The sequence below is a fragment of the Ctenopharyngodon idella genome, chromosome 3 (assembly GCF_019924925.1).
Source record: "Ctenopharyngodon idella isolate HZGC_01 chromosome 3, HZGC01, whole genome shotgun sequence".
NCBI classification, from domain to species: Eukaryota; Metazoa; Chordata; class Actinopteri; order Cypriniformes; family Xenocyprididae; genus Ctenopharyngodon; species Ctenopharyngodon idella.
In genome coordinates, this window is record NC_067222.1 from 28,731,579 (window position 1) to 28,750,351 (window position 18,773).

The 18,773-nt window shown below is 36.9% G+C and overlaps 1 protein-coding gene across 1 annotated transcript; it reads right to left on the reverse strand.

Annotated features, from left to right (window-relative positions):
• Positions 1–2,031: 2,031 nt before the first annotated feature.
• ppp1caa (protein phosphatase 1, catalytic subunit, alpha isozyme a) lies at positions 2,032–13,147 on the reverse strand. Its single transcript, XM_051886251.1, has 7 exons — positions 12,644–13,147; positions 6,778–6,909; positions 6,420–6,650; positions 6,185–6,289; positions 4,782–5,005; positions 4,563–4,697; positions 2,032–2,930 (listed from the first exon to the last, which is right to left on the reverse strand). The coding sequence occupies exons 1-7, from the start codon at positions 12,696–12,698 to the stop codon at positions 2,817–2,819; spliced, it is 996 nt and encodes a 331-aa protein (XP_051742211.1). The 5' UTR covers positions 12,699–13,147; the 3' UTR covers positions 2,032–2,816.
• Between the last annotated feature and the right edge of the window lie 5,626 nt (positions 13,148–18,773).

The window sequence follows — 18,773 nt, forward strand, 5'->3', positions numbered from 1 at the left end:
AGGAATATCAAAGCAGCCAGTACAAATACACTTTTTTGTTTTATTTTTGTTTCCAGTAGCTGAGAAACAGGATTTGTGGTTGGAAATCAAATTGCATTGAAAAAGCAAAATCGTGAGACCATTTTTTTTTTTTTGTTTTTTCTTGAAACCTCTAATTGCCTTATTTCTACTTATGGTACAGTTGAAATAATGTACTACAGTGCATTAAGGAAAAACATCCCTGATTGCTTTATAAGAGAAAGAAAAAAATTACATCTAAATATCCTGCTCTCTGTTAAGTAAAACAAATAAAAGTACAATTATATATTAATAAACAACAATAACTCTACTACTAATAAAGTCTTAATCTCAATGTTGCTGCAAAGCAAAATGTGCACAATCTACCAGCCTTGCTGAGGAGATCAGAGCTAATAGAAAGGCCATCAACCAAAGGAAATACAATAATTTTTTTCTTTTTTTCACAGGCACACATACTCCATTCAAAAATCCCCCCCCCAAAAAACATATACAAGATCTATCAGAAGAGCGCGATATTATGACTATATATATTATGGTTATATTTGATTTGAATCTGACCATAAGATGCTCGATGAGGAATGGCACAGATTTCTCTGTTACGTTGCCACTGTTGTGTTCTGTATATGAAAGCCAGTTCTGTGATGCAGGAAAGCTGTTAGTGTGTGTAGGAGTGCGGTCACTACATCCGTCTATTACTCATTACTCTAATTTTTCAGGGCTAGTCTCCTATAGTGGCTAAAAATGTTACATCAGCAATGGAAGAATCACCTTGACCTGAAGAACTCAATTATGGGATTTCTTTGAGCATCTAAAGCATAGTTAACTGTAGATAATTATTATTATTTTTATTTTTTTTAAAAACTAAGCCATCATATAGGTTACGTCAGAGGTGTCCAGTCCTGCTCCTGGAAGGCCATTGTCCTGCAAAGTTTAGCTCTAACCCCAATTAAACACACCTGAACCAGCTAATCAAGGTCTTACTAATAGGCATACTAGAAACTTCCAGGCAGGTGTGTTGAAGCAAGTTGGAGCTAAACTCTGCAGGACACAGTTTGGACACCCCTAGTTTATGTATTTTTCATATTTTAAAAGACATTTAATCTACATGCTTAACCAAAGATGACCTGCTTGATTTAAACAATCTTAGATGTTGCTATCTTGCTTTAAATTACAAAACTATTAATCTCAGAACATATAAAGCAGGCCACTACAGGGAGAGAGAGGAAAAAAAACCAAAAAAAAACTAATGTCAGTGTCTTTGAGCCAGCAGAGGACACCATTGTATGGCTTTGCAATATTCTTATCCCCTATGAACACATTGAAGAACTAGTGTTTTGTGAAATGCGCCACCTGCTGGAACTAGTGATACGAGTTTGAGGCAAACAAAATTCTTAAATCCTAATTACAGTAGCAACTCCTCTGAGATTTAAATGGATCAAACTTTAAATCCTGTCTGGCAACTCAAAACACACAGTTTGAAATGGAGGGAGGGGAATGAAAAGGACAACAGATCTCTAGAGGAAAGGGACAAGTTGAGCTGGCAAAGCAAGATCCAGGAGCTGAGTGCGATACCCAGTGCTTTAAAACCCAGATAATGCTAACTACTAGCAAAAAGTGAAAAAAGAAGGACAGACAGAAAAATAGGACATATAAGAGTAATGTTTGCGTTATTAAAAATGTCAGAGGAGAAAAGCATAATTGGAAGGCAAAGGGGAAGAGACTGAGTTTACTGTTGAGAGGAAGCAGACAGAGAGAAAGCGGCACCAAGCAAGTTGGAGACAAACGGAAAATGATTAGGTGCACAATCTCGGTCCTTCTCAGCAAATGTCAACTTTGGTCAACCCTAAAAGACTACATTCAATCCACTTTAGTTAAAAAAATAAATAAAAAAAATACATAAATAAAATGAAAGAAAATAGAGAACAGGACAGATTCGCAACAGTAAACTTACACCTGAGGAAGAGAGTCGTAACTTGGGAGAACGGGACACAGTAAGATAAGTAGTACAGGATGTTTAAATAAAGTTCTCTTTATTGATAATTGTCTTTCAAAAAAGACACTAAAAAAAACACACATAGTAAGCAAAGAATTTCATAGCTTTTGTTGTGATCCATCTACAAAAAAAGTAAAAAGTTCCAACATGATTGATTGTTTTAAATCACTGGATCTCTAAATGTAAATTATGCACCTGTGACAGTCTCTCTCTACCTCACGCTTTTTCTGCACATCCATTCTCCCTGCGTGTGTGTGTGTGTACATTTATCACATTTCACTCAGACTGGCTCTCTAACTAATGCAGGATGTGCAAGTTCTGTGTTTAAAACAATGCAGGAGGGTGTCAGGACATAAACAGTGAGGGGGGACTTCACCCGCACCTCTCGACCCGCCCCCTTTGACCCCTCTGTCCGTCTCAATCTATCCCAGAGCCTGGCTGGGCGTTCAAACAGAGACTTCGTCGGAGGCTCCCTGACAGAGACAGGTGGAGAGATGGGGGCAATGAGCGGTGGAGGGGAAGGGAAGGATGGGTGGAAAGACAAACACAAAGAGCCTAACAATCGTAACCGATGCTCACACACGCAGTTTCATATATAAACACATTTGTAAAGTTACATGAAGAAAAAAAAAAAAAAAAAGATAAAAAAAGAAAGAGAGAGAAAAGGACTTCAACCCTGGGTACTGTTTTGCTTTATAGCCGTTTGGAGACGGAAAGAAAGAAGGGAGGTAGAGAAAGAGCAGGGTGAGAACAGGGAATTTTCAGGAGAGACGACGTTGGGGGTGGAGGGGTCATCCAGCGGGTGTTATTTCTTGGCTTTTCCACTCTTGGCTGAATTTCGCGGCGGAGTGACTGGACGTCCTGAGCCCATTCCACCTCCTCCACTGTAGTACAGCTTCTTATCAGCTGGCTTAAGGATCTGAGAAAAAGACAGAGGACGAGTGTAAGCAACGGCGTACGACAGCTAACAGACTTCCAAATATAGACGCGTCCTCCCACAGAGACAGCTCTTCAGTACATATAAGCTCTGTTCCAATACCTAGTGAGCTACCTACATAGTAGGGGTGTAACGGTACACAGAAGTCACGGTCCAGTACGTACAGTACCTCGGTTTTGGGGTCACGGTTTGGTAAAAATAAGGAAAAATGGTCACTTTAGTTTTAGAGTTCAATTCTCACTATTAACTAACTTCTGCTACAAACCCCTAATTACTGCTTATTAAGGTTAAGTTTATGTATTGGGTAGGATTAAGGTCATGCAGAATAAGGCATTAATATGTGCTTTATAAATACTAATATCTTAGTAATATGCATGCTAATAAGCAAATAGTTAATAGTGAAGGTTAGGGTTAAACTAAAGTGTTACCTGAAAAAGCAACAAATCTACAATGCTAGGTTTATTTTTTTTATTATTTTTTTTAAATACAGTAGTACAAATTACAGTTTGTTCCACCTAGTGGCATTTAGTCCCCTAGTTTATACAGTACATCCTCCTTTAGTGTACTAAGCAGTAAACAGAATGCATACTTGCATAGGTCATTTATTTTATTTTTTTTGCAGGGCTGATAAAGAAAAAAGTATCAATTAGCTACAAAACTGAAAATCATCTTGTGTTATTAAAGTACAAAATAAACAGAATAATGAAAAATAAAACTTGTGCATTAGGAATGTTACAATTTGCACCATTTAAACTATTAAACATTCAGAGCTTAAGCCCAATCCTACTTAATTTTCCACGTTCCACTCTATTTCATGCACATTTGTCCGTGAGAACAAAGACTCATTCGACGAATTGTTTTCAAGCGGTCATTCGTACATACGCTGTTCTTCTGCTCTTTTTCCTGTTGTGCCGGTTAGCAAACTGTGTTGCATTACCGTGCGCGCCCCATTCTGGATCGGAGTGTGGATCGCCTGTGACTGACTGTATTCGTCATCTAACTGCATGAACCGAACAGTGACATCTGTACCATACAGTTCGGGACGAATACATGTACCGTTACACCCCTACTATATAGGGACCATTCTAACCACCATGGAACCTCACAACTGACCAATTCAAAACACTCTACGCAGGTAGCACCACTGTGTAAGAGACTTGACTAACAGTTGATTTGACCGAGGTGTGATATTAGCAATAAGCTATTATTTCCACAACTGATTTTTAATGCTATGCCAACTTCTTCAAATATTTTCATAGTAAAAACTAAATTTATTTAAATTTGAAAGAAACTTAAAATATTTAAGGATTAAACTATTAAAAATCACTACAATACTGACAATAGACAAACAAGCTAATGTTTCCCCACCATTTTGCTAATGTGACCGCACATTTAGAATGAGCTTTAAGGTTTTAAAATGTAAAACCTTAAAAAGCATCTGTAGGCAGGTTTTGGAACAGAACAACAGAGTCATTGTAAATGCATGATCTAATGCAAATCTACAGAGGAAGTTGGCCACACCATCAAAGTATACTTTATTTGCAGAGGAACTTGAAAGCCTTGTAATCAGGTATAGCTAAAAGAGAGGGAGGAAAATAACAGCTCATCTCTTACCTGGAAGGAACACATGAGTGTCTCATCCACACTCATCATGGCCCCGGCGTTATCAAACTCGCCACAGTAGTTGGGAGCGGAGAACAGGGTGACTAACTGTCTCTTCGCGAAAAACTCATAACCGTCCTCCACCACCTGCACAAGATGATAACGTCACATTTTGTAGAGTCTATTAATGTTGCAATGCTGCATTCCTACCACAGCAGAGCATATACTAACCTGATGTGCCCTGCATATTAGGTCCATGTCATGTTTGTGAAGGAATTTGGCCACCACGTCTGCACCAAAGGTGAAGGACACACCACGGTCATTCTCTCCCCAACCCAGCACATCTTTGTCTGGGTCAGCCCAAAGCAGGTCACAAAGCAGCCCCTGGTCAGGCACATCCGTGGGCCGCATGACGCGCCGCACCTGCTCCATTGATTGCAGGTCTGGAGAGAGGCCTGGAGCAGAAAACAATTCATTATGTTTCACAGTGCATTTTTAGGGAGCACTTTTTCCTTTCTTTTCTTTTTAAAAAAAAAAAAAAAAAAAAAAAAAAAAAGGCAGCATCCAGACACCGTGGGTTTTTTAAACAAAAGTTCTTTACAAGCAAGATGAAGAAATTATGATAACAGAATCCTTCATCAATACAGATTAGTGAGCCAAGTTTAAATAAGGTAATGTCTTAATGTTTTATAACGAAAAATAAAACTTTTCATAAATATAAAATAGTATTAATTTTTCTTGCTTTCAGTACAAGACATGACTAAAAGTAAAGGTGTGCGATTCAATAAGAGTCAAATGTTAATTTAGTAACCACGATTCAGGATTAATTCAGGATTTAGTGAGTTCATTCAGTGAAGGAATCAGACCAATTCAAATCAATAACTCAAGAGTCTTTATAAGATTTATTTAAAGAACTAACTTTGTGAATCAGATTACACTAGTCACACTGCATTTCCTGTATTGTTTTGAGCGCAGTCAGTAACGACATCTCAACAATTCAATTCAGACTGCATGCTTACACAATGATTTTTTTTTTTTCTGTGGTGGTGGTAGATGAGCAGTGCAGGAAATGCTGGTTGTTTGTGCCGTTTCTCCCACATATGCATTCATGACATCAATCAATAGTCTTAGCAAACCCTTTAAGTTTAAGCTCGTAAGCAAAAAAAAAAACAAAAAAAACAACAACAACATATTTATATGAGCACTACATCTGGGTCTTTGTTTACAACAGTTCAGTTTTTTATTGCATTTCATTGCTAAGCACAGCAATTATTCTGAGGATAAGATGACGGTCACCAAAATAAATAAATAAATAAATAAATAAACTAAATCAATTGTGGTTCATTTCCAGAGAAGATTACTCCCACGTCAGATTACTCACGTCATTTGCAAACCACACTGCAGTTCAAATGAAGTGTACTCTAAACTCTGTCTTTTTTTGAGGACTCTAGTTAGTCCCCTGGTGTGTCCCTGAGTTTCATGCCAGTCAATTAAAGCAAACTTTATGGTCTCCCAGTGATATGGCTATAAACAGCTATATTTTAACTTCTCCAGGGAAATTGCAAAGTCAATACAGGAGTTATGACAGAACATTAAGATTGCCATGGGGACAGAAGACCTCTGCCTGCACTCACCTCCATGGCAACAGAAGATCTTCTCGTCTACAATGGCAGCCACAGGTAAACAATTGAAACAGTCTGTGAAGGTCTTCCACAGCTTAATGTTATACCGTCGCTTACCTGACAGGATAGGAAGAAAAAAAAAATAGCTTATGAGCATTCAAAACCATAAACTGTATATATGCAAAAGTTGTCATAAGTGTTAATGTAGTTGTAAAAGATCAAATTCAGAATTTATACTGATACCTACACTCATCATAGAAGCCATATATACGGTTGATAGAGGCGCACTCGTGGTTGCCACGCAGAAGGAAGAAGTTTTCAGGATATTTGACTTTGTAGGCCAACAGGAGGCAGATGGTCTCTAGAGACTGTTTCCCTCTATCCACATAGTCCCCCAGGAACAAGTAGTTGCTCTCAGGAGGAAAGCCCCCATACTCAAAGAGACGAAGAAGGTCATAGTACTGACCATGAACATCACCTGCACAGGCAACAAAAAAAAATAAAAATAAATAAATGTACGATCAGTACAATAATTGCCACTAATTAAGATCTAAAGTCCTTTTAGGATTTTCTATGATTGTGGGAATTATACAAGACAAACATACCACAGATCTTGAGAGGTGCTTCCAGCTCTAGCAGGATGGGCTGGCTGAGGAAAATTTCCCGAGATTTGAGACAGAGGCCACGGATTTCGCTCTCTGTCAGCTGTACGTTCTTTCCTGGCCTGGAGCCTTTAACTGGAAAAAAATAAAACAAAAAACAAAAGCACAAGAGACCAACTGAGAATAGTAGGAAATGAGCCAAAACAAACAAAAAGCAAATGTGCCAGATTAGACCTAGTTATCAGAAAATAAGTGCTTTAAAAACTAGGAAGAACTAGAGGATGAAAAACTCAACTCGCACAGACGTCAGTGCACTTAAACACCATATCATGTGTCTCTACTGAGGCATGCACCCCAATCGCACAAGACCCGGCACAGGCATTTACAGAATTTAGCAGGTTTGTTAAAGCATTCCTTAGTGTTTGTCAAACACACACCGGCACAACCGCACATATGGCTTTTAACAAAAACAATACATGGTAAAGGTATTTCTTCTGAGGCACAGATACCCAGTGTTGAAGATCATGTGCAATTTAACTTCAGATAGATTTAAATATTCATGACAAAACAATCAAACATGGGTCAACAGATCCTGTACTCATCCTCACAGTTCCTCCACCCTCACCCCCCCAAAAAAGAGCCCCAAAGTGATTTGCTGCCGTGCTGTGACAGAAAGCTTGCAGGGTCTAAACAGACTGTCATCTCACACAACGCAGACCTGTGGTATTATTCAAACATGCCCTTTTAGACTGGCTGCACGACACGCTGTTCAGGGAGTTTAGCTGGCAACAGCAGATGAAAGAGACTGCATATGAGGCATCTGGAAAGGAGAAACAGCCACCTCTTTGGACAGGGCTGAAGAGGACATCTTCGAGGTCACAACGGCCATACATCAGAAGTAATGGATCAGTGCTTGGGATGTTCAGAACGGGAAAATAAAAGACCCAAAGGAAGCCCTGCAGTTGTAGTCAAGCAGTTGCTGGGTTTTAAATATACATTTCACATGGCTTGCTTCAGGCAAGAAATATTGTAGCGTATACCGAGCGTATCCTGGTGACTCACATAATCGGGCAGTTATGCAAGGATTTGGAAGATGGCTTATTTGTGCAGTCACAAAATCGATCCAACCAGCCTACACCTCTAAATAAATGTTTAAAGCATGCGGTTTTGCACAAATGAACCAAGGACACAAATAGTCAGTACGGGGTGGGGGGAAATGTCATGACACCACAATGCCCACTTCACACAAGCTGAACAATGTTACGGCCAAAACAATTTTACAGTGCATGACAAAATGCTGCTTTGTATCCACCCATCTCTATCAATCTAAAGCAGCAGTAAAGAAGAGGTCTCATTCAACATGACAGTCCACAGGGAGAAACAGCTGGCTGACTGAATGTTCACCCACACCGAATACATATTCGTGCGGCTGTTTAAAAGACACCTAAAGCACAATCCTTCACAGTGCGAAGTGAAAAATTTCTGCATGCCATGCAGTGTCACATTACTAAAATTTCAGAACACACTGAAGTTTCACAATTCTCAGTATCAATTTTCATACCGCAGCAACATTTAACATACTGATATATAAAAAATTAAATGTAAACTTAAATTACATCAAACACTATAATACATCACTACTGACCAAGGAGTGTGTTTGTACATTCAAGCATGTACTCTACTTTTCAAAAGGTTTTTTTTTTTTTTTTTTTAAAGGAAGCAAAAACATTAAATCGACCAAAAGCTACAGGAAAGACATTATAAAAGACATTTCAAATAAACACTGTTCTTTTGAACTTTCCATTCATCGAAGGATCCTGAAAAATTTCAGTTTCCACAAAAAAAAAAAAATATTAATACCATAATGAGAATTGGTCTTGAGCAGCAAATCAGCATATTAGAAGTGTTCCCTCAAATCAATGACATTGAAGACTGATGTAATGATGCTGAATATTCAGCTCTGCCACAGAAATATTACATCTTAAAATACATTTACAAAATAATAATTTAAATTGTAATAACATTCACAATATTCGAACTATTTTTTAGTCAAATAAATGTAGCCTTGGTGAGCATAATAGACATTTTAAAAACATTTATAAAGACTTTTTAAATGGTAGTGTAGATTTTTTTTTTACCATGAGGATTCTTCACAGAGCATGAATGCAAATATGCATGCTACGGCACTCAAGCACTGAATTCAGTCTGTATACGATACTTCTAATACTGTATGAATTATGAAGATGTATTATATGAAATGAAAAAGTATTGTTACATTTCCTTTATTTTAATATTGACTTGGTGCTGAACTAACCAGTGTGTTTGACATTGTGTGTGCAGCTTATTTGAATAAGATCTATATTTATCTTCCATCGGGTTAATTGTTTGTGTGCATATTGTTAATGCATATTGTACGGTTGCTACTGCTCTGTCACGAACAGTGTGTGTTTGCGTTAAAGTTACCTGGGAAGCTACATTTCACTTTCTCCCCTGCACAACAAAGGAAAGACAATACACTGAATTTGACTTCCATGTTATGGAAGAAGCACTTCTCTTTTTTTTTGTTTTTTTTTTTGTTACTGATAACTGATGTTAAGTACCTTGGTTTCATTTTAATAGGACTTTGGAGCAAACAAATCAGATGATGCTCACCAAATGGTGTACCATAACAGTTAGGTGGGGTCTCTAAAAAGGAGGCCTTTAAGGTTTCAGCACATGAGTGATCTGAGGGCCTGGACGGTGACCGGAGGCCTGTCAGCTCAGCCAGTGAAAAGTGGGTATAAATAGGATCCTGCCGCTCGTCACTTTAAACCCAGATTAAGGCCGGCTAATGCCCTAACAGCACTTGCTCTAAAGTTAGTCACGGGGCCAATAAGTATCACAGAGCTTAGACTCAACACAAGGTTGGGGGTGGATCTATATGACAAACAAACCACTCAAACGATAACCAGTAGGTGTTCTAAGTTAGGTGTGCTAAATTCCATAAATAAGTATAAATAAACAGTAGTGCAGAGAAGAGTTCAACCACCCACCAAAATGGGGGGTGTACTTGGTTGATAACCAAATAAACCATTCGAACTGTAGCTAGTAGGTGTGCTAAGTTCTAAGTTAATATCACAGAGAACAACAAAGGTAATCAATGAAATTTAACTACAAGTTTGCATCTAGCTGTCTCATGCGATGGGGAAATAGTCACGCTAACAGTCCAGCGCTTAATCGGTTTGGCACGTAGACGGTCATCACACGGACATCCATGTGTTTTCCCTCGAAAGCTTCAGGTTCTCAGAGGTGATACCCTCTACACTTAATCCAGTGAAGGCAATGAGATAGAGGGACAATCTGAGGAGAAGAAAACAACTTATTTATGTGACACCTCAACAGAATGACAAATGTTAGCAGATGCTGGGAAAACACAGCAACCAGCATAAAAAAAACCCCCAAAAGCAACGGCCTATGTGCACAAGTTTCCTTCATGTCACCTGTAATCAGTACAATTGATTTTCCGTTGGTTGGCCATGAGGCTTCAGGCACAACAGCTCTGCAGTACAGAACAGCATGATCCGAAAGGATCTAGACTTAAAAGCTGGAATCTCTGAACATTCCAACAAACAAGTCTTGGGATCCGGATAAAAAAATAAATAAATAAAAAAAAAAAAAAAGGGGTACTGCCTGTCAAAAGAGGCACCGCTGTGTTCATTAAAAGGGAGGATTAAGTTATGTAACATCTTGTAATTATTTCCAACCTACAAGCACAGTAACCCAAGTACACAAGAAAACTTTGGTAAATAGGGCACTCAGATTCTGACACGTTGTATTACACTTGCGTCTTTAGTGCAACCTGCCTGCATACAGAGTCTGACAATATCTGCATGTCACAGCAATGGGCCTTTTTTTCTCCCCTACCCTAAAAAAAAAAAAATCACTGACAGCAACAACTCTGGTTGAGAGAACAGGTAAACAAATAGCTCTCTACTCACTGAATATTCCCTACATTTTGTATAATAGCAGAGTAGATATGATCATTATAGTCACAATAAATAAAAATATATATTATCTATATGTAAAATATACAATATTTTCTATATAATAGCAATATCTGTGAAATCTGAAGAGCAGCCATCAAAAATATCCTCAGGAGAATCAGGACTTTGGATGAAGGCATCAAGCTTTGAGGGGAAAAAAGGACAGCATGATTACATAAGGAGATTTATATACAACTATTATCTGGCTTGTTTATTTTTATTTTTTTACTGCGATTTGCAGGGGGGAAAAAAATGAGGTTTATACAGCTGTGCTGCCAACAGGACTCAAAGCCAATAGGTAAAAGGTACGATGTATGTGGAAATCTGTTTTCTTTGTATGACTCTGTGTGTGTGTATTTTCTTTTTCTTTACATAAAATGGTATTAGATTTCTTGCCAAGTAAATAAAATCGAAACTATTCTATCACTCTTGGAAAGGCAGACCAAATGACCCAGCAGCGTCAGTAATTACCATGTCTAAACTTCACAACTACTCATGACCAGGCCCACACAGAATCTGCAAATACAGTAATTTTGTGGAATGGATTCAAAAAAATAGTAAAGTGCTAAACAGAGCTGAAAGCATAACCAATCAAGCCAAAAAATATTTAATAAATTAATGTGCATGGGGAGGAGATTTGCATGAATTTTATGAATGATGAATTCCACAGAAACTAAGGCGGCCTCTGTGGAGTTCTGGGGGCTCAGGTGCCATGTGGGTCTGCTTACGACCTTACTCACAACTTCCTTTGCTACGGAACCGGCTGGAAAGATGGTACATAGTTTACAAAAAGGCCTGAAGCATTCCCATTATGCAGCAACACATGTTTGATGTGATTCAGATATTTAATAAACTGCTTGCTTAGGTTTATAAAGCCCATCTGTGCTATGGTTTGCAATATTTACCCTCAGTAGACATCAGTAAGCATTAAGTACAAAAGACATTACTGGTGTAACTAAAGAGATGAAAATCTGTTCCCACTTCCCAGTGTGAGGACTACATCCTTACTTGATTCAAACCTCTACCTTTAATTACAACAAAGTGTCTTCTGAAATATTTAAACTTTGTAGAAATAAACATCAATTTTCTCTTGAACAACACTGGGCTTCCAAAAGAATGAAACTCTGGTAGGGATTTAAAAAAAAAAAAAAAAAAAAAATACAAACAGCTGCATTATCACTATTTGTTTGTACAAAAATGTTCTCTTTATATAATAAAAGTTTAAATGTAGAATCTCCTCAGCAAAAATGAAAGTAATCACGTTTTCCACGACTTATGTCATGTTGTGAAGGCCTCTATTGTGAAGATCACATTGTAATGCACTTCCACTAACTACATCCTCATTAGTTAAAGTAATCCTATTGCTGCCAGTTTTAATTAGACACAGGAGGACTTCCCCTGCTGAAATTCAAGGTAACCAAACAGCAAATGTGAACTTGACTCAGACAGAAATGAAAATAGCTTGAAACACTGGAACACCAGTAGTCATTGAATGAAATACTGGCAGATTTTCCGCTCACTTCGGCTCATAATCTTAAAATTACGAGATTATGAAGAAAAAAAAAAAAAAGAGCATACAATTGTTATCTCCACCTGTTCTTTATAATGACAGATATGCGACTTTAACAATGAAATCGCAGGCAGAGTTTTAGTAAATTAGTGTAGACTAGTAACTGCTAATTCGTTCCGCTTCCCCCGGCTTTTTCAGAGCACAAAATATGATTACAACTATTCTATAATACGACATACATGCAATACAAACACACATGCACAAGTATTTGTTGGTTTTACACATTTCTTTTCAGAATAACAGTTAATATTTAAAAGATATGTGAAGTTCTTCTCACCTTCCAGGAGACGCTGTATTATGGAGTCAATGTTTAATTTGTCCGGCTCCGCCATTTTAGTGGATTTTGTAGGGTTTATTCAAACAGGTCGAGTCTGCCGTTTTCTGTTATCTTGGTGATTGGTCAAAAAATAAGGCCCCAATCCGAATAAGCAAAGCGTATAAAGGATATCGTTATGGAAATGTGAATTTACTGGCTATATTTCCTTTGTCGTTTGGTTGATCGCTAGCTGATAACGCCGTTAGCCTGATGGCGCTAGCTATTGCCTACCCGTATTTAAACACCAGGAAATGGTTAATATGGTACAAAAAACGCCCAGATATACCCCTTCACCTCTTCTTTTGATTCTTTTTGTGTCCCGTGAGCATCTAAAATATTCAAACTGCCCCTATTTTCCGTATTCTCACAATCCCCCTTCTCTCATCGTCTACGGAACTTTAAAAAAAAGACAGTGTTGTGATGTAGAGCGAAATCAGTGGAGGCCCGCCTTCGCTTGAAAAGGCATGAAAATGATTGGCTCACACCTCAACATTTGAACTGAGGATATGGTCATTCATTGGCTAATGTTGGCACGCATCTCATTTCCAGAGTTCCGACCCCAGTTGTAAAGTAATGACGTCAATGAGGTGAAAAAATGAGAGAGCGGAGGGGATGTTCAAGTACTATGAAATTGCTGCCACTTATAATGTACTTTAGGTTTAGGGACTATATGCATCATGATAAATAAAAGCTCAAGGCCACATTATTATATCGAGGCGCTCGCGCTGTGATTAACATTAACTGTTTAATGACAGGTTTGCTCATGTTTCTCAGGATCATTTTCTAACACACCAGCGCCCTCTATTAGACGTTACGGATCACCACATCTTTTTTTTCTTGAGAGAGTTTCCCGTTTGCAAGTTTGCGTTGTTTATTTGTCTTTAAAAACACCTGATTGCTGTAAAATGAAACAAATCAGGTCTGGTTAGTTTCAGTCTAGTTTTCATCTGATTGGTGACGTTTTAAAGTTAAACCAAACATATAGGTTATGGTGAGTGCTTGGGCACCTATTTCACACCAGTCTCGTTTGACAAAGAAGATTCTGCTTATTGTTGTTTAGTGAGGTTTTTTGCACTTCTCAGCTGGCCAGCTTGTAAGACCAGTAAACCTTAGGTTGGCTTTTCTCAGGAAGGATGAAGCTGCACAAAAATTGGTCTCTTTCCTGGAAATAGTCATAGCCTAGTTAACTAATACAGTTGTGGTCAGAATTATTGGCACACTTGGTAAGTATGATCAAAGATGACTATAAAAATAAATCTGCATTGTTTATCCTTTTGATCTTTAATTCATAAAATTGGCAAAAATCTAACCTTTCATTGAAGGAAAAGAATTGAAAGCGGGGGGAAAATCACATTAGGGGGGGGGGGGGGACACAATTATTGGCACCCCTAGATTTTTTTATGAGTAAAATATCTGTGAAGTATATTCCCATTCATATTTACATTTTTTAGCACACCAGGGTGATTATGAACATGAAATTGCCCAGCCATGACTTCCTGTTCCACAGGAGTATAAACATGAGGAAACACAAAATTCCCGTAATCATTCATCACAATGAGAAAAACCAAAGAATATAGTCCTGATGTGCAGCAAAAGATTTTTAAGCTTCACAAAATAGAAAGTGGCTGTAAGAAAATAGCTGAAGCATTGAAAATCCCCATTTCCTCCATCAGGGCAATAATTAAGAAGTTCCAATCAACTAAAGATGTTACAAATCTGCCTGGAAGAGGACGTGTGTCTATATTGTCCTAATGCGCGGTGAGGAGGAAAGTTTGAGTGGCCAAAGACTCTTCAAGGATCACAGCTGGAGAATTGCAGAGATTAGTTGAGTCTTGAGCCTCAGAAAGCCTAAAAAAAATTATCAAACAGCACCTACATCACCAAAAGTTGTTTGAGAGAGTTTCAAGAAAAATCCTCTGCTCTCATCCAGAAACAATCTCCAGCATATTCAGTTGTCAGACATGACTGGAACTTCAAACGGGACCGGCTTCTATGGTCAGACGAAACTAAAAAAAAGATAAAAGTACCCCATGCCCACGGTTAAATATACTGCTGGATCTTTAATGTTGTGGGCCTATTATTCAGATACACAAACCGTGTATCTGAACAAGATGTCCAGGACCTCCAGCAGAAAAATTTGGATTCTATCAAATAGCAACAGATAAAAAATCAAAACCTGACCGCTTCTGCTAGAAATCCATTAATGGGCCGTGGATGGATCTTCTATCAGGACAATGATCCAAAACAAACATCAAAACCAACACAAAAATGTGTCACTGAGCACAAAATGAAGCTTCTGCCATGGCCATCCCAGTCCCCTGACCTGATCCCTAAAGAAAATGAGTGGAGTAAACTGAAGAGAAGAAGCACCAACATGGAGCTGGGAATCTAAAGGATCTGGAGAGATTCTGTATGAAGGAATGGTTTCTCTTGTCAGGTGTTCTCCAAACTCATCAGGCATTATAGAAGAAGACTCAGAGCTGTTATCTTGGCAAAAGGAGGTTGCAAAAAGTATTGAATAAAAGGGTGCCAATAATTGTGGCCACAACTGTATTTATTTATTTTGAGCATTCTCGCATATAGTACGCCGTCAGAGAGGGAATTCAGTGTGTGGGCTGATCTTGGAAGAAAGACGCACAAGTCTGGGATACATTCAGTCAGCAATGTACTTTTCCTTAATAGTAATATGGAGTAAGCAATGCAAGGCCCAGTGATCAAATTCATTTGTTTGTTAAGTAGGCTACGTTATTTTTTATTTATTTATTTATTTATTAGTATTATTTATTTTCTTTTTTGCAATAGCCTGTTAAACAAGATACTGTGAATGTGAAATCTGAGATTTTTTTTAGGCATTCTATTTATTTCGTTTTGTATTTAATTTGTTTAAAGTATATCTATATTTTCTAAGTCCTATGTGTTTATTTAATAAGTTAAAGTTATTTCTTATTGTGCTTTGGTTTATTTACTTAAACTGTTTGTTAACAGTTAAACTGTTTGTTTAGTTAATCGTTTGGTGTATGCAGTAGCCTGCGTTTAAAAACTGAGGTGCCGCTAGTTGTGGTTTTGTTTTAACGGTTAATGTTTTATAAAGCTAATAAAAAAATACCCAATGTTTTTATCACATGTGGTGCTTTGGTTTAGCAGCTACTTCATCTTATTTAAACGCAATCATGTTTAAAGTCTGTTTAAAACTAATGCTATTTCATGCATTCTGACTTATTTACACTGTTAAAAAGTTGCATTCTCATGCTAAACATGGCCAACGTTTCAAAACACGAGTTGGACATATGACAGAGTATTTCTGTGTCAAATACACTCCTTCCGGATTCGGATAAGTTTCGGGAAGTTTTTTTCGAGTATGGCCCTGTATCACATTATAAAGGGCAGAAATTCCTTCTATGGGCACTTCTCCCTGACAAGCGTGCACACACACATCACCCTGAGCAAGAGCACGCCCATCAACGTGCTTCGTTTGGGTAACGGAAACCGAGAGATTTTTCAACAATGTCACCAAAGAAGTGTGTTTTTGGTTGTTAATCATAATTAATAATCATAATGAGTTATGAATAATTATTAATATTTCCCCTTTGGGCAAATTATGTTTAACTCTAAATCTAAGAAAATAAAAGCCAAACATCTGAACAAGTTCTGTGCCAAATTTTAGGTTGATATCTCAAAAAAAGTACTTTCAGTGAGATTTTTTGTGTTGTTTTCACTAGGTGACAGCCAGACTCCACCTATGGAAATATAAGGACTCAATTTACCTATATCCTCCTGACTACCAGCTATGGAGTTTTGTCCTCTACAGAGGACATTATATTTTAGTTAATTTCTCTGAGACCTTACATGACACAGTTTTAAGTTCTGTAAAGAGCACATTCAGGGCTTTTCAGAGATACCAAATGTTCGGAGGTTTCACCATGACCACTTCCTCTCCTTGGTCTTTAAAAATGGCATTAATTTAGTGATCAAATTTAACACCCTTATGGAAATATAATATTTTATAATTTAAATAATTATAAAATTTTATAATTTTTTAACTGTTTGTGATAAATCAACATCTCAGGAAAATGTTGTGGGGTTTCAAACCAAAATACGAAACAGGACATCGATTTTATACATGTCCACTGTAGAGGGCAACAGGATTAAAGCATGTTTATCAGGCATTTTGGGAGACACAACAAGTGAATAGGGAAAGAAATTATATATCAATATTCCTATGAAATATTAGATATTATTATGAAAATCTTGCCAATTATTACTCCCATTATTACACTTCTTTTTTCATTACATGTTGCTCCAAAAACACATTAATATGCAAATTACATACAGCGTGTAGATACATTGTATATAATGGAGAAAAAAAAACATTTATGGCCATTTTACTCACATATTGCATAAAGCAAAATTGTATATCAAATCATTCTGTTATATCTTTCATAACATAGTTGAGAATCATTTTTATACAAAGTTTGGTATAAAAAATCCTGAAATCTAAAAATTGATTGGTGATTTAAAAAAAAAAAAAAAAATCCCATTGTTTTTGCATTTCCATGTCTATTCATGTCTTATTTTATTTTTTAAAAACTGAGTCCTGGTGTCCACTACAGAGGACATACTGTAGCATTACATATGAATAAAATATAATTTTTCAAAAATTTGATTACGCTCTAAACAATGTAATAACATAAAAAAATACTAAATTAGTCAGGAGGATATGGTTTAAGTGGTCTGAACCACATATTTCCATAATTTTCAAAATATTTATGAAGTAGACATCCTATTCATGTTTGGGCTGTAATCTTAATATTTGATTGAAATTCAATCTCTAGAACACACATAAAAACATAAAGAACCAGAGCGTTATAGTTGGGCACCATATCACAAATGGAGAATCTATCGCTATTTATCTACTCCTCTGTCATTTTATCTATCGCTATTTATCTATTGCTATTTATCTATCGCTATTTATCTACTCTGTCATTTTATCTATCGCTATTTATCTACTCCTCTGTCATTTTATCTATCGCTATTTATCTACTCCTCTGTCATTTTATCTGTCGCTATTTATCTACTCCTCTGTCATTTTATCTGTCGCTATTTATCTATCGCTATTTATCTACTCCTCTGTCATTTTATCTATCGCTATTTATCTACTCCTCTATCATTTTATCTATCGCTATATATCTACATCTCTGTCATTTTATCTGTCGCTATTTATCTATCGCTATTTATCTACTCCTCTGTCATTTTATCTATCACTATTTATCTATTGCTATTTATCTATCGCTATTTATCTACTCCTCTGTCATTTTATCTATTGCTATTTATCTACTCCTCTGTCATTTTATCTATTGCTATTTATCTACACCTCTGTCATTTTATCTGTCGCTATTTATCTATCGCTATTTATCTACTCCTCTGTCATTTTATCTATCGCTATTTATCTATTGCTATTTATCTATCGCTATTTATCTACTCCTCTGTCATTTTATCTATCACTATTTATCTACTCCTCTGTCATTTTATCTATTGCTATTTATCTATAGCTATTTATCTATCGCTATTTATCTACTCCTCTGTCATTTGAAAAACAGTCACCAAATATGAAAACTAGAGTCTGGAAGCTTTCAAATATAGTTTGTCAAGATTACTTTTAGATTTAGACTAAGATATTATTGTTATAAATGTGTAATCGCAAACGTCCCACAGGTGTGGGGGAGGGGCAGTCTTAAAAATAGTGGTTAAAAACATTTTTATAAATCATAAATTCAGATACTTCTTGATATCAGTATTGATATTAAAAGTTAATTGTTTGTACCTGAACAAGGCCGTACCCAGAAATCGAACAGTGCAAGAGGGGTTGGTTTCATATTCATGCCAAATAAACTGTTAGGACCTGACAGTGTCTCACGTAGATTCAAGATTCTTTTCATTTTAGATTTTACCGATCAATGCATTTTTAGGCATTTTTAACTAAGACTCATAGTCATTAAGTTTGCTGATGACATTTTCTAGATTTTAGAGTAGAGCAATGTTCACCGCAAGATTCTTCTTTTGGGAAGATTCTTCTTTTTTTCACAAAAAAAAA